Raw genomic sequence first — 17,532 nt, 5'->3', positions numbered from 1 at the left:
GACGGGGGCAGAACAAATAAAAAATGCTCTAAAGTATCAAAGAGAAAAAAAGAAAAATAAAAAGATTTAATGGATTTAAAGAAGGACTTTCAAAAGAAGATAATCAAGGATTAATTTAACGAAAAGAGGACGGGGGCAGAACAAAAAATAATGCTCTAAAGTATCAAAGAGAAAAAAAGAAAAATAAAAAGATTTAATGGATTTAAAGAAGGACTTTCAAAAGAAGATAATCAAGGATTAATTTAACGAAAAGAGGACGGGGGCAGAACAAATAAATAATGCTCTAAAGTATCAAAGAGAAAAAAAGAAAAATAAAAAGATTCAATGGATTTAAAGAAGGACTTTCAAAAGAAGATAATCAAGGATTAATTTAACGAAAAGAGGACGGGGGCAGAACAATGCTCTAAAGTAGAACAAAAAATAATGCTCTAAAGTATTAAAAAAGAAAAAAAAAGAATAGAATCAAATGTTTAGATTAGGAAGACAAAGCAGGTATTTTCTTAATAAGTGAACAAAATAGCACTTACCATGCCCCTCGTCATTCATACACAATTCTCCGTAACCAAGTATTATGATCTGCAACAGAATTCATATTTTGAGAGTTTTTACGAAGAAAAAGGGTTTTGATATCTGGGCTGGGGTTTGAATTGTTTTCTGTAATGTGCCATGTGACTCTCCTTCTCTATTTGCCAACTGTGGTCCCTTTTGGACAAACACCCAGAAAGTTGGAGAAAAAAGGGCAGGCATTTTATTTCTGGTTGTAGTTTTAAAAACTTGGAACAAGACCCCAGTCAGAGTACTCTTTGTTCTCTGTTCTCAGGGATTCTTTGTTCTCAGGTGCCATATGCTTCTAACTTTTACAGCAGAATCGCACAGTCAGTAGTGTAAAATGCTTTTCTGCTGCAGGGTAGACATAATTGGAGGGCCAGGGGGGAGGGGGGAGTTTAGTTCATGAGCTCAGTTAAAAGTAAAGCTTACGCAACATAAACAGGTAGAAATTAATAACAAAATCGAATGGTTTCAGGAAGGTTCAATATGCGAAAGCCTAGCGCAACCAACTCAATGCTTGGTGCTAAGTGCATTTTAGGAATTGTTAGGTGGCTACCTTTTTCCCCTTTTTTATGCAAGAGAATATGAAATGACTTTTTAAAAAACTTTTATTGAAAGGGTTATCAAGCCAGAAGCCTTTGCTGGTGATCAGCAAAGAGCTTTTAATTACAATTATTGGGCCTCTTTTACCAAAAGGGAGACGATGCTCGTATTATACTTAGTAAGGGGTGCTCAGACTACCTTTTTTGGGTCAAGAATTTCGGCAAAGTTTATTTTAAAGATACACAATTACAGATGGCTATTCATTTATAGATATAATGTGCCCTGTGAAAAGAGAATGGAATATTTGATACCAAAATTCTTCAATAAAGTAAAACTGGGATGGTGAAGAAAAGCAGGGGATACATGAATACAAAATTAGAATCAAAGACGTTATCTCCGTTAAAGACTATAGCCGTCGTATTTGACAAAAACCTCCTGCGAGAAAAAATTGTTTTCCAGTAATTTCCTGTAACCAGTGGATTTTCAAAATTCAAACGGAAAACAGTAACAATTGTAAAACAAAACCCCTTCTTGGGACCATGAATTTCTAAAGTAATTTGTTTGGTATGTTGAAATGAGAAAAATGTTAAAAAAGTAGAGAAAAATTGCAAACTGTCGTCTGGAAAATTTTTTGGGACAAATTTCATGCTGGAAATTAATTTGTTTCTGTTGCTGGTTTGAATAATATCCCTCAGTGCCAGAAATTATGGAGGGTATGCCCCCCTTCCCCCCCCCCCCCCAATCAGCGATCTTGTCAGAAAATTAGGGCTTTTGTCGGATAATTGACGACCATTTAACGTCTCGAAACTACTGCGAGAAATCGTTCTGAAATGTATCTTAAGCAAATCTTAGGGGCGTAATTGCCAGATAGGGTCTGGAGCACATTTTCTGCTCGCTTTTTGCTCGCAAGTGAACCGCACTTCCCCTTTTTTACACCAGGGACCTCTATAACCTCTCTGTGCCCGAGCATGATGGGAAGGTAAATCTCTTCCGTGGAAGAAAAACATGAATATTGAAACAAATCGAGTGGTTTGAGGGCAATCAAAAATTAATCCCACTGAATTATTTTGAAACGGGAATTTTTTCTTCAAACGAAATCTTCAAACGCTAGAAAAATCTAGTTTGACTTCGTTAAACTTCCGAAATGGCAAAAAAATAATCTTTTATGTTGTTTGCGTATCAATTTTCATTTTTTTCATCTCCTTTGACATAAACTTACGAGGTATGCAGCTCATCTTCACTTTCTTTTCTTTTGCCCTCTGCATCCAAGAAATTCGAGTCTATGGGTTGAACCAACGCCTATACTGGCTCTTCATTCTGGTTCTCATCGAGATTTACACAGAGACTTAAAAAATATCTAGGAAACCGAAACTTTTGGCACTGAATTTTTTGGCATTTAATGTACTCCTAACGAGATATGAGCTTCGTTGTAAATGTACTTTGCAGATTATTGCATTTTCTTCAGAGGTGTATTCCAATACAGATATGCAGTGAGGAAGCATCTCTTAATGCTCCTTCAGAGTGGCTCAATAAGAATTCTTGAATTCTAGACAAACTTTGAAAGTTTGGAGCAGGCACAAAGCCAGCACTGAGAAGGTGTTGTGAGAGGTTTCCCTCAAAGAATCGCGATGCATAAAAAGACGCTCTTGTTACGCTTTTGCCATTTCGGCAACAACTCCCTTTTCATGTAAAATAAGTCACTTAAATAATAATATACAAACACAAGATGATTAAGGGCTAAGAAAATATGATAGGTTCATTCATTTAATTAAACACGAAAACGAGACTACGGATACTAAATTGTCCAATCATATTAGAGAAGGCTATTCCTGTTACAGTGTGGTGTTGGTGGGGGGGGGGGGGGGGGTTTAAGCCGAGCAAAGGAAAGATCGGCATGTCATTGATCGAAACGAAAGCGTTCGTTGCTTGTTCTTTTGAGGTAAAAAATTCAGTAAAAGTATTGTAAAGCCTTCAAGGACTTTTTATCTCGTACTTGGCTGAGAGTTTTTGGAATGAAAACGTTTTAACATTTATTTTTGTAATTTTCCTTTGTTGTATAAAAAAGTATGATGAAGTCAGCCCCGTAGAGCCATATGCTTTTATCATTAAAAACTTTCATTTTTATACCGGCAATACACATTATGGACTCCGAACTGGGGTTTAGTGCTAGGGGTCTCAGGGCAGTGGTGGCGCTAGAAATTCCCCGACGGAGGGACTTGACCTTCTGACAAGGAGGTTAGGCAATCGAAAAGAAAACATGGAATCCCAGTTGCACAAACATTTAGATTATGAAAGGACATGAATTTAACAAACAAGAAAGAGCATCTATTCAGAGATTATGGATTAATATTTCATGTGGGTTACTCGCTTTTATAATTAAATGTCCCTAAAAAACAAAGACATAAATGAAGAAAGTTCTTTGTAGATCTTTCCGTGATATTTCTATATTCTCAATATTCTAAACTTTTCTGAGTAATAAAAAGACGTCATTTAATAATATGGTAGTTTGCAAATTATTGTTCGTGTCACAGTAAACAAGTCCAAGAAAGATAATACCTGAGGCGGCACCATAGTTACCGCAGAAGGCGGATAAATTTTCGAATTTTACTGATCCTAGTTCGCTGGAAAATGCAATCATTGATGCAAATGTTCTACCTTTCAATACAACCTTACTCTTAGAATTAATGTCCACAGGCAGAATGCTATTTGATGGTTTTAATCGATTTTCTAGTAATCATTCTCGTCATTCGGGCACCCTACATTGAAACATTGTAATGGGGGGTTTGGTTCTCACTGGTTTCAGTTTGCCAATTCAAACATGTCTCTTGAGATCTCCTGAAATTCTGACTTTCTAGAGTAAAGTTCCAGTTAAGACCCCTATACTAAAGCCTTCAAACAGGTAACAACTTCCCCTTGTACTGGAATATACTTTGCAGGTGTGAACAGAAATTAGACCTTAGAAAAGTAATTTAACATCATTGTTGGCTTTATTATCCAAGGAAGTCTATTTTAAAATCAACCACTAGACTATTTGTGATAAATTAGAACAGGGTCCTATTGAATACAATGCTCTCTGTTTAAGGGATAGTTCTTTAATTGTCCAATATAAGTTCTTTCTCTGACCTTACTTACATGATAATTGTCAAAGTATTATTTGCATGAAAATTAATGAAACATTCATTAAAAGTAAGGCAAAATGTCCGAACTACTAAATGTTCAAGATGCTTTGAAAAATAGCAGTGATGTTGAAACCAACTCAGATTCACAACGTATTCAGTCCCACAAGATAGACCGTTTTCGGCTTTTTGGCATAGGAGAGTGTACCATGGTGTTTGTACATAATGGTCTTATTTTAAGTATGACAGGTACCCCTAAAAATTATCTGACTGCTTGTAGGACAGGATAAGATTAAACCACCTCACAATTCACTAGGTAGAATGCAAATTTGAATCTAATTAAAAAAATTCACTGTATGAAATTAGTAACCAATTGTCTTATTTTAAGAATATCAGATACCAAAAAATGAAACCCCTAAATCTTCCCTGACTACTTGAAGGATGGGATAAAATTAAACTAGAGCACAATTCATTACATACTAACACAATTTTGGATCTGATTAAAAATATTTGAAATTCTCTTAAAGAAATTGGTAGCTAAGTGTCCTAAATCTAGAATGACAGCTACCAAAATAAAAAAACTACTAAAAATTCTCTGATTGCTTCAACAAAAAGATAACATTAACCAAGTGTATAATTCATTAATGATTTTAAAATCCTTGGATGAAAGCGTACAATTTATTACCTAGAATCCAATTTTGAATGTAACTAAAAAAATAGTTTGAATTCATTGAATGAAATTGTTAGCCAATGGAATGACGGATACCAAAATAAAAAAAACAATATTTTGAAAAAGGAACTAAGAAATTTTTCATAGAATCTGTGACAAAAATTTTTTCACTTCAAACACCTTCAAATGAGTTAAAATACATTCCAAACACCATTAGAAGTGCTCTTGATAAACTGCTAGGAAAAATTTGGAACAAAGCACCAAGTCATTTGAAAATGTTTCTGACAGTGAATTTGTGAAAGAGCTTCAAAAATTTGAAAAACTTCTAAATAAAGTTCATGGTCTTAAAGTAAGAAAAAACTAAAAAATACCTCCATTTAGCTTTCTCAAGACATTTCTGTTATCTTCCAAGTGATGTCTGAAAAAAAAAATTCATCAACATTAAAAAACTATGACCTGCAAAAAGATTAAAGATATTGCAATGTTTGATAAAGGTAAAACTTTCACACCAAACAACCGAATTAGCCTCATGATATGTTCTTAACAGCACTTCTTGGGAGTTTTCTATTAAATATTTTCAAATAAAGAAGCACAAACATTTTTAAATATAGCTGTGACTGCTGACCTGTTTAGAAAAATAAAAAGAATCCAAAAATTTTGCAAAATTTTATTGTCATTTGAGAAATCTTGAAATGTGTAAAAATACATTATCAAAACCATTAGAAATTTTTTTGATGAATTTCTAGATCATATTTCGAAAGAAGAACATGAGTAATAAAGTTCAAGAATCCAAAAACTTTATAAAAATTCTTTTTCGCTTGAAAACCCTTTAAATGCGTGAAAATACATTCTGAACACCGTTAAAAGTGCTTTTGATGAATGTAAAGCAAAGAAGATCATGAAATCATTTGAAGCCCACTGGTTGCATAAATTGTGCAATTAAATTTTTATTCAATGTGCTATGTACCAAAGTTATGCAGACCCCTAGGACAAGAAATCTCGTGGTTTTCTGAATGACATTGTTTCAGAGGAAGTTTTCTGGGAAAAGCCTCATCTATGATCCCTATTGAACTGGTGCGGGTGTCTATAATAGATACTTTTAATGGCCATTCTTTAAGCACATTCTAAGGTGCCTCCTACAGAACAATTTTGAAAATCAAAATTTTGTGTGAAAATTCAAGTTTCCGCACGCAAAGTTAGCCACACTGAAATGATCTAGCGAATGCATTTGCCCCACATTACAGAGACTGAGCCTTGCTTTTCGTTCTTTGCTGGCTCATACAAATAAAGCTAGGGGTTTTTTAAACCTTCATCTGAAAAAGAACTGCTTTTTATAGAAAGCTTTTTCAAACAAAACCGTGATAATATTTTGTTTTCCTTACCTTGAAATAATGTTTTAATTGGTTGTTGATCCATGTGGACGACCGCCATTTTCATTCGACATATTTATACCGGAAACGAGGCTGCAGCTTGAAATCCGCACACTGTTTTGAGATCAGTGGGGCCTCAAATTATAGGTAAAAAAGACATTCGATGTGGAGGAAATATAATTTTTACGAAACTTCGAAACTGGATTCTGTTTAAACTCTAAAATCGGGGAACATTAAAAATTCAGTGGAAAAAATAAATCGTGTCACCAGTTTCAAATTTAAATTTTACCTTCCCCCCCCTATACTCTCCTTGGAACCGCCTGTGGTATGTTCTAGCCATCAAAAGGACATCTATTGCATGACGATTCAATAATCATCTATTGCATGACGATTCAATTTGATCTTTATTTGCAAATAAACAATTCTGCCTTAGGATACGTACATTAGGTTAGCTACTCGAATAGTTAAACAGTCGATGAACCTGACCCAAAATTTGGCCATAACCATGCAGAGCATCAATAACAATTTGATCTTTACAATCTCGAACTCGCACGTTTTACAACAGGGCCTCCAATAGCTCTATAGATAATCTAGGTGGTGGCAATGCCTACCACGAAGCTAGAAAGTGCTATCTACATCGTTCAAGCTAGGCTTACAGAAATAGCCTTTTTAATCTCAATGGAAACTTTGTTATGTTGTCCCTTAAACGAGCTTTTTATACTTATAGAGTTTTTGTTAGAGTACCCCTAAAAACAGGTGCCACTAAAGATAAGTGCCCTTAATGTGTCCTTGGGTCATAATTATTAAGAACAGCTAGCGATAATTGCCTAGGATCTTGTCAATGTTTTCAATATTAGATGCATATTCTGGCCGTCCTTAGAATAGATATTTTACAAGGCATTCTATTTAAAAATCTTTATCTTGGGAATTTAATTATGATCAATAAGATACAAAGGCCAAATAAAATTCAAAACATTGCTTGGTTCCATGTTTAGGGTATTCGTGCAACAGTCAATCAGTAAAACAATCTGATTTACAAACTGTTATCCATCGTAGTCTTTCTATAAGTTTCAAATCTCTTTTATACTAGACTTTCATAATACGAAACAATAATACCTAATTATGGTTCTAATTTCGCGAAACTTTGTTATCGCGAATTGCTTTAGGCTGTTCTTTATTGCTGAATACATATGGCATTGGGGTGAAAGTGATATTTACAAATACAAAAGCGAAGCAACTGTATAAGCTGCAACCCTGCCCTTCTACCGGGGGGCTTCAATGCATTGGCTTAAATTGTCGGCCATGTTTGATTACAACACAAGCTTTGTTTTAGTGACAACAAGAAGCAGATAGATCAGGAATTCAAATTTCACCTTTAAAGAGATAAATAAATCAATGTCCAAGAAGAGAATAAACGTTCTTTACCTCATTTTCCGTTTATTGGTAAGAGTTTACAGAACCACTGAGTAAACCAAGGATTTCACAGAAAATAAATCTTCAAAATATCATGGCGGGACTCTGTTCAACGAAATTTGGCGGGCTTTTCGAAGGTCTCTGTTTTGGCGGTCTTTCATGGCAAAGCATTATTGCCTCACCCTCTTTACAATGATATGATTGGTTGATAAGAACAACAAGCCAGCATGATTGACAGGATCCCATATTGTTATTTTAATATCGTTCATTTTTATTGGTTAGTTTCATACAATCCCTCTGCCACATATAAAACTGAATGGCGCCAATGAGCCTTCAGTTCCTCCTTCTGATAAGTGGTGCCGGTCTCCGTCTATTGACGTCGCACACAACACTGTCAGAATGGTATCCCGAAGGAGACAAAGGGATATGGTGGGGGCTAGCCTGTACTCTGACTTGTGGTGCCGGTCTCCGTCTATTGACGTTGCACACAACGCTTGTCAGATAGAGGGTATTCCTAGGAGACAAAGGGATACCTTCGTTGGCTAGCCCCCGACGAGGAACCTTTTTTTGGCCTTCAAGGCAGAGTGATATAGGTCTCACAGTAAACAGTGAGAAATGCCTAGCGCAACATATAGCCTCTCCTCTGCAGCTCATCCCCGCCTTCTCGTGGTGTTGGCTGTTTTCGCCAATGGGGCAACTGAGTCGGGGCGAACGTCCAGCGCCCTAGAAATTAAACTGGACAAAAATTGCCGTGGGGTTTAAACTACTTCTCCAAAACACCCGGTCAGTATAGAGCACTATATATTTTCAACCATATGGCATAAATATAAAGATTTACTCCATTTTTAAATGTCCTCCATACGTTATAAAAGAGAAGTTGTTCATAAATACGAGGGTATAGCTTAAAGGTCTGAAAAAGGGGCATAAAGCCAATGAATCCTTGTTTCCCCAATTCTTATTCAACAGCACCTATTTGCAATATAGAATTTATAGGTTGAGATGATTTGTTATGGCAGTCTTTTGCTAACGAATTCAACAGTCTGATACCCAAAATAATATGAATAAATTTATAGACTTAGTAGAAATATACATTTTGTTATATATATTTATACATCCTCATCTACAAGAGGCCTGCTATGATCTTTGCAGACGTGCTACAAATGGGCAAATACGTGCAATAACGCTAGGTTTCAAATCAAGCTTCTATCTAAACTGCTTATTGGAATGGGGATGGCTCGACCCTGAAATTAGACTATCCAGCTCTGTGAATCTTTTCATGAAAAATTTACTGTCAATTAACCGCCCAGCCCCAAAGCCGGTCTATCGTATTTATGATCCAAAAGACTTATCCGTCCTAACACAGCTACGGGTTGGACTCAGTAAGCTAAATTTTCATCAATTCAAAGATAATTTTAGGGATTCTTTGAACCCTTTATGCCCAACAAATGATAGTGTTGAGGACACGGAGCACTATTTTCTGCTCTGCAATACTTATGATTTAAATAGACGTGATCTTCTCAACATTGTTCATGCGATATTGTTGACTCGTGGTATATTAAATCTTTCAAAAAAGAGCTACTGAAAGTCACCCTTTATGGACATGAACAGTTACCATTTGCTTTGAATGGAAAAGCCTTACGGCAACATTGAAGTATATCCAGGCCAGTATAACTTGCAAAGTCAAAGATTTTGTGTTAAGATACTTCCTTTTTGCCAATAATCAATTAACAAACAGTTCAAAATTTAACAAACTTTCCGAATTCAGTGTGACCTTCTTAGTTCAACTTAAAGCTCAATACTCAAACATAGCCAAATAGAGAGTTGTTGAAATCGTATAAAATTTAGACATTTTCAGCAAACTTTCAGTATTCAGTTTGCCCCTCTTAGTTAAATTTATAGCTTGATACTCAATAGTGGCCAACTAGAGAGTTGTTGAAATCGTATAAAATTTAGACATTTTCAACAAACTTTCTTAATTCAGTGTGCCCCTCTTAGTTAAACTTATAGCTCGATACTCAATAGTGGCCAACTAGAGAGTTGTTGAAATCGTATAAAAATTAGACATTTTCAACAAACTTTCAGAATTCAGTGTGCCCCTCTTAGTTAAACTTATAGCTCGATACTCAATAGTGGCCAACTAGAGAGTTGTTGAAATCGTATAAAAATTAGACATTTTCAACAAACTTTCAGAATTCAGTGTGCCCCTCTTAGTTAAACTTATAGCTTGATACTCGAAGGTGGCCAAAAAGAGAGTTGTTGAAATCGTATAAAATTTAGACATTTTCAACAAACTTTCAGAATTCAGTGTGCCCTTCCTATATCAACTTACAGCTTGATACTCAATGGCGCCCAAATAGAGAGTTGATGAAATCGTATAAAATTTAGACATTTTCAACAAACTTTCAGATTTCAGTGTGCCCCTCTTAGTTAAACTTATAGCTTGATACTCAAAGGTGGCCAAAAAGAGAGTTGTTGAAATCGTATAAAATTTAGACATTTTCAACAAACTTTCCTATTTCAGTGTGCCCTTCTTAGTTCAACTGATACCTTGATACTCAATCGTAACCAACTAGAGAGTTGTTGAAATCGTATAAAATTTAGACATTTTCAACAAACTTCCAGAATACAGTGTGACCTCTTAGTTAAATTTGTAGCTTCATACTCAATCATAGCCAAATAGAAAGTTGTTGAAATCGTATAAAATTTAGACATTTTCAACAAACTTTCAGAATTCAGTGTGCCCTTCCTATATCAACTTACAGCTTGATACTCAATGGTGCCCAAATAGAGAGTTGATGAAATCGTATAAAATTTAGACATTTTCAACAAACTTTCAGATTTCAGTGTGCCCCTCTTAGTTAAACTTATAGCTTGATACTCAAAGGTGGCCAAAAAGAGAGTTGTTGAAATCGTATAAAATTTATACATTTTCAACAAAATTTCCTATTTCAGTGTGCCCTTCTTAGTTCAACTGATACCTTGATACTCAATCGTAACCAAATAGAGAGTTGTTGAAATCGTATAAAATTTAGACATTTTCAACAAACTTTCAGAATTCAGTGTGCCCTTCCTATATCAACTTACAGCTTCATACTCAATCGTAACCAAACAGAGAGTTGTTGAAATCGTAAAAAATTTAGACATTTTCAACAAACTTTCAGAATTCAGTGTGCCCCTCTTAGTTAAACTTATAGCTTGATACTTAAAGGTGGCTTAATAGAGAGTTGTTGTAATCGTATAAAAATTAGACATTTTCAACAAACTTTCCTAATTCAGTGTGCCCTTCTTAGTTCAACTGATAGCTTGATACTCAATCGTAACCAAATAGAGAGTTGTTGAAATCGTATAAAATTTAGACATTTTCAACAAACTTTCAGAATTCAGTGCGCCCCTCTTAGTTAAACATATAGCTTGATACTCAAAGATGGCCAAATAGAGAGTTGTTGAAATCGTATAAAAATTAGACATTTTCAACAAACTTTCAGAATTCATTGTGCCCCTCTTCGTTAAACTTATAGCTTGATACTCAATGATGGCCAAATAGAGAGTTGTTGAAATCGTATAAAATTTAGACATTTTCAACAAACTTTCAGAATTCAGTGTGCCCCTCTTAGTTAAACTTATAGCTTGATACTCAATGGTTGCCAAATAGAAAATTGTTGAAATCGTATAAAATTTAGACATTTTCAACAAACTTTCAGAATTCAGTGTGCCCCTCTTAGTTAAACTTATAGCTTGATACTCAATGGTTGCCAAATAGGGAGTTGTTGAAATCGTATAAAATTTAGACATTTTCAACAAACTTTCAGAATTCAGTGTGCCGCTCTTAGTTAAACTTATAGCTTGATACTCAATGGTTGCCAAATAGAGAGTTGTTGAAATCGTATAAAATTTAGACATTTTCAACAAACTTTCAGAATTCAGTGTGCCCCTCTTAGTTATACTTATAGCTTGATGCTAAATGGTAGCCAAATAGAGAGTTTTTGAAATCGTATAAAATGTAGACATTTTCAACAAACTTTCAGAATTCAGTGTGCCCCTCTTAGTTAAACTTATAGCTTGATACTCAAAGGTGGCCAAATAGAGAGTTGTTGAAATCGTATAAAAATTAGACATTTTCAACAAACTTTCAGAATTCAGTATGCCCCTGTTAGTTAAACTTATAGCCTGATACTCAATGATGGCCAAAAAGAGAGTTGTTGAAATCGTATAAAATTTAGACATTTTCAACAAACTTTCAGCATTCAGTGTGCCCCTCTTAGTTAAACTTATAGCTTGATACTCAATGGTTGCAAAATAGAGAGTTGTTGAAATCGTTTAAAATTTAGACATTTTCAACAAACTTTCAGAATTCAGTGTGCCCCTTTGAGTTAAACTTATAGCTTGATACTCAATGATGGCCAAATAGAGAGTTGTTGAAATCGTATAAAATTTAGACATTTTCAACAAACTTTCAGAATTCAGTGTGCCCCTCTTAGTTAAACTGATAGCTTGATAATCAAAGGTGGCCAAATAGAGAGTTGTTGAAATCGTATAAAAATTAGACATTTTCAACAAATTTTCCTATTTCAGTGTGCCCTTGTTAGTTCAACTGATACCTTGATACTCAATCGTAACCAAATAGAGAGTTGTTGAAATCGTATAAAATTTAGACATTTTCAACAAACTTCCAGAATACAGTGTGCCCACTTAGTTAAAATTGTAGCTTCATACTCAATCATAGCCAAATAGAAAGTTGTTGAAATCGTATAAAATTTAGACATTTTCAACAAACTTTCAGGATTCAGTGCGCCCCTCTTAGTTAAACATATAGCTTGATACTCAAAGGTGGCCAAGTAGAGAGTTGTTCAAATCGTATAATATTTAGACATTTTCAACAAACTTTCAGAATTCAGTGTGCCCCTCTTAGTTATACTTATAGCTTGATGCTAAATGGTAGCCAAATAGAGAGTTGTTGAAATCATATAAAATTTAGACATTTTCAACAAACTTTCAGAATTCAGTGTGCCCCTCTTAGTTAAACTTATAGCTTGATACTCAAAGGTGGCCAAATAGAGAGTTGTTGAAATCGTATAAAATTTAGACATTTTCAACAAACTTTCAGAATTCAGTGTGCCCCTCTTAGTTAAACTTATAGCTTGATACTCAATGGTTGCCAAATAGAAAATTGTTGAAATCGTATAAAATTTAGACATTTTCAACAAACTTTCAGAATTCAGTGTGCCCCTCTTAGTTAAACTTATAGCTTGATACTCAATGGTTGCCAAATAGGGAGTTGTTGAAATCGTATAAAATTTAGACATTTTCAACAAACTTTCAGAATTCAGTGTGCCGCTCTTAGTTAAACTTATAGCTTGATACTCAATGGTTGCCAAATAGAGAGTTGTTGAAATCGTATAAAATTTAGACATTTTCAACAAACTTTCAGAATTCAGTGTGCCCCTCTTAGTTATACTTATAGCTTGATGCTAAATGGTAGCCAAATAGAGAGTTTTTGAAATCGTATAAAATGTAGACATTTTCAACAAACTTTCAGAATTCAGTGTGCCCCTCTTAGTTAAACTTATAGCTTGATACTCAAAGGTGGCCAAATAGAGAGTTGTTGAAATCGTATAAAAATTAGACATTTTCAACAAACTTTCAGAATTCAGTATGCCCCTGTTAGTTAAACTTATAGCCTGATACTCAATGATGGCCAAAAAGAGAGTTGTTGAAATCGTATAAAATTTAGACATTTTCAACAAACTTTCAGCATTCAGTGTGCCCCTCTTAGTTAAACTTATAGCTTGATACTCAATGGTTGCAAAATAGAGAGTTGTTGAAATCGTTTAAAATTTAGACATTTTCAACAAACTTTCAGAATTCAGTGTGCCCCTTTGAGTTAAACTTATAGCTTGATACTCAATGATGGCCAAATAGAGAGTTGTTGAAATCGTATAAAATTTAGACATTTTCAACAAACTTTCAGAATTCAGTGTGCCCCTCTTAGTTAAACTGATAGCTTGATAATCAAAGGTGGCCAAATAGAGAGTTGTTGAAATCGTATAAAAATTAGACATTTTCAACAAATTTTCCTATTTCAGTGTGCCCTTGTTAGTTCAACTGATACCTTGATACTCAATCGTAACCAAATAGAGAGTTGTTGAAATCGTATAAAATTTAGACATTTTCAACAAACTTCCAGAATACAGTGTGCCCACTTAGTTAAAATTGTAGCTTCATACTCAATCATAGCCAAATAGAAAGTTGTTGAAATCGTATAAAATTTAGACATTTTCAACAAACTTTCAGGATTCAGTGCGCCCCTCTTAGTTAAACAGATAGCTTGATACTCAAAGGTGGCCAAGTAGAGAGTTGTTCAAATCGTATAATATTTAGACATTTTCAACAAACTTTCAGAATTCAGTGTGCCCCTCTTAGTTATACTTATAGCTTGATGCTAAATGGTAGCCAAATAGAGAGTTGTTGAAATCATATAAAATTTAGACATTTTCAACAAACTTTCAGAATTCAGTGTGCCCCTCTTAGTTAAACTTATAGCTTGATACTCAAAGGTGGCCAAATAGAGAGTTGTTGAAATCGTATAAAATTTAGACATTTTCAACAAACTTTCAGAATTCAGTGTGCCCCTCTTAGTTAAACTTATAGCTTGATACTCAATGGTTGCCAAATAGAAAATTGTTGAAATCGTATAAAATTTAGACATTTTCAACAAACTTTCAGAATTCAGTGTGCCCCTCTTAGTTAAACTTATAGCTTGATACTCAATGGTTGCCAAATAGGGAGTTGTTGAAATCGTATAAAATTTAGACATTTTCAACAAACTTTCAGAATTCAGTGTGCCGCTCTTAGTTAAACTTATAGCTTGATACTCAATGGTTGCCAAATAGAGAGTTGTTGAAATCGTATAAAATTTAGACATTTTCAACAAACTTTCAGAATTCAGTGTGCCCCTCTTAGTTATACTTATAGCTTGATGCTAAATGGTAGCCAAATAGAGAGTTTTTGAAATCGTATAAAATGTAGACATTTTCAACAAACTTTCAGAATTCAGTGTGCCCCTCTTAGTTAAACTTATAGCTTGATACTCAAAGGTGGCCAAATAGAGAGTTGTTGAAATCGTATAAAAATTAGACATTTTCAACAAACTTTCAGAATTCAGTATGCCCCTGTTAGTTAAACTTATAGCCTGATACTCAATGATGGCCAAAAAGAGAGTTGTTGAAATCGTATAAAATTTAGACATTTTCAACAAACTTTCAGCATTCAGTGTGCCCCTCTTAGTTAAACTTATAGCTTGATACTCAATGGTTGCAAAATAGAGAGTTGTTGAAATCGTTTAAAATTTAGACATTTTCAACAAACTTTCAGAATTCAGTGTGCCCCTTTGAGTTAAACTTATAGCTTGATACTCAATGATGGCCAAATAGAGAGTTGTTGAAATCGTATAAAATTTAGACATTTTCAACAAACTTTCAGAATTCAGTGTGCCCCTCTTAGTTAAACTGATAGCTTGATAATCAAAGGTGGCCAAATAGAGAGTTGTTGAAATCGTATAAAAATTAGACATTTTCAACAAATTTTCCTATTTCAGTGTGCCCTTGTTAGTTCAACTGATACCTTGATACTCAATCGTAACCAAATAGAGAGTTGTTGAAATCGTATAAAATTTAGACATTTTCAACAAACTTCCAGAATACAGTGTGCCCACTTAGTTAAAATTGTAGCTTCATACTCAATCATAGCCAAATAGAAAGTTGTTGAAATCGTATAAAATTTAGACATTTTCAACAAACTTTCAGGATTCAGTGCGCCCCTCTTAGTTAAACATATAGCTTGATACTCAAAGGTGGCCAAGTAGAGAGTTGTTCAAATCGTATAATATTTAGACATTTTCAACAAACTTTCAGAATTCAGTGTGCCCCTCTTAGTTATACTTATAGCTTGATGCTAAATGGTAGCCAAATAGAGAGTTGTTGAAATCATATAAAATTTAGACATTTTCAACAAACTTTCAGAATTCAGTGTGCCCCTCTTAGTTAAACTTATAGCTTGATACTCAAAGGTGGCCAAATAGAGAGTTGTTGAAATCGTATAAAATTTAGACATTTTCAACAAACTTTCAGAATTCAGTGTGCCCCTCTTAGTTAAACTTATAGCTTGATACTCAATGGTTGCCAAATAGAAAATTGTTGAAATCGTATAAAATTTAGACATTTTCAACAAACTTTCAGAATTCAGTGTGCCCCTCTTAGTTAAACTTATAGCTTGATACTCAATGGTTGCCAAATAGGGAGTTGTTGAAATCGTATAAAATTTAGACATTTTCAACAAACTTTCAGAATTCAGTGTGCCGCTCTTAGTTAAACTTATAGCTTGATACTCAATGGTTGCCAAATAGAGAGTTGTTGAAATCGTATAAAATTTAGACATTTTCAACAAACTTTCAGAATTCAGTGTGCCCCTCTTAGTTATACTTATAGCTTGATGCTAAATGGTAGCCAAATAGAGAGTTTTTGAAATCGTATAAAATGTAGACATTTTCAACAAACTTTCAGAATTCAGTGTGCCCCTCTTAGTTAAACTTATAGCTTGATACTCAAAGGTGGCCAAATAGAGAGTTGTTGAAATCGTATAAAAATTAGACATTTTCAACAAACTTTCAGAATTCAGTATGCCCCTGTTAGTTAAACTTATAGCCTGATACTCAATGATGGCCAAAAAGAGAGTTGTTGAAATCGTATAAAATTTAGACATTTTCAACAAACTTTCAGCATTCAGTGTGCCCCTCTTAGTTAAACTTATAGCTTGATACTCAATGGTTGCAAAATAGAGAGTTGTTGAAATCGTTTAAAATTTAGACATTTTCAACAAACTTTCAGAATTCAGTGTGCCCCTTTGAGTTAAACTTATAGCTTGATACTCAATGATGGCCAAATAGAGAGTTGTTGAAATCGTATAAAATTTAGACATTTTCAACAAACTTTCAGAATTCAGTGTGCCCCTCTTAGTTAAACTTATAGCTTGATACTCAATGGTTGCCAAATAGAAAATTGTTGAAATCGTATAAAATTTAGACATTTTCAACAAACTTTCAGAATTCAGTGTGCCCCTCTTAGTTAAACTTATAGCTTGATACTCAATGGTTGCCAAATAGAGAGTTGTTGAAATCGTATAAATTTTAGACATTTTCAACAAACTTTCAGAATTCAGTGTGCCCCTCTTAGTTAAACTTATAGCTTGATACTCAATGGTTGCCAAATAGAGAGTTGTTGAAATCGTATAAAATTTAGACATTTTCAACAAACTTTTAGAATTCAGTTTGCCCTATTAGTTAAACTTGTAGCTTCATATTCAATCATAGCCAAATAGAAAGTTGTTGAAATCCTATAAAATTTAGACATTTTCAACAAACTTTCAGAATTCAGTGTGCCCCTCTTAGTTAAACTTATAGCTAGATACTAAAAGGTGGCCAAATAGAGAGTTGTTGAAATCGTATAAAATTTAAACATTTTCAACAAACTTTCAGAATTGAGTGTGCCCCTCTTAGTTAAACTTATAGCTTGATAATCAATGGTTGCCAACTAGAGAGTTGTTGAAATCGTATAAAATTTAGACATTTTCAACAAAATTTCAGAATTCAGTGTGCCCCTCTTAGTTAAACTTATAGTTTGATACTAAAAGGTGGCCAAATAGAGAGTTGTTGAAATCGTATAAAATTTAAACATTTTCAACAAACCTTCAGAATTGAGTGTGCCCCTCTTAGTTAAACTTATAGCTTGATACTAAAAGGTGGCCAAATAGAGAGTTGTTGAAATCGTATAAAATTTAAACATTTTCAACAAACTTTCAGAATTGAGTGTGCCCCTTT

The 17,532-nt window shown here is 34.1% G+C and overlaps 1 protein-coding gene across 8 annotated transcripts in view; it reads right to left on the bottom strand.

The window, feature by feature from the left end:
- Positions 1-17,532, bottom strand: part of LOC148957822 (uncharacterized) — a 110,095-nt gene that overhangs the window by 28,714 nt on the left and 63,849 nt on the right. For 3 of the 8 annotated variants that reach the window (XM_089114398.1, XM_089114397.1, XM_089114399.1), the window contains 2 exons: positions 5,250-5,296; positions 528-576 (listed from right to left, as the gene is read on the bottom strand). In XM_089114398.1, the coding sequence (XP_088970524.1) occupies positions 528-542 (15 nt within the window). In that variant the 5' untranslated portion in view covers positions 543-576; positions 5,250-5,296. Of the gene's footprint in view, positions 1-527; positions 577-1,892; positions 4,521-5,249; positions 5,297-6,260; positions 7,037-17,532 lie in introns of those variants that run through there. The other 5 variants (XM_089114396.1, XR_016145032.1, XM_089114401.1 and 2 more) reach the window with 5 other exon arrangements.

This window comes from Rhopilema esculentum, chromosome 20, assembly GCF_057945365.1.
Source record: "Rhopilema esculentum isolate cy_ngs chromosome 20, ASM5794536v1, whole genome shotgun sequence".
In the NCBI taxonomy this organism is placed as follows: domain Eukaryota; kingdom Metazoa; phylum Cnidaria; class Scyphozoa; order Rhizostomeae; family Rhizostomatidae; genus Rhopilema; species Rhopilema esculentum.
Note: the sequence above shows the minus strand (reverse complement) of the source record. Positions and strands in the feature narration are given on the sequence as shown.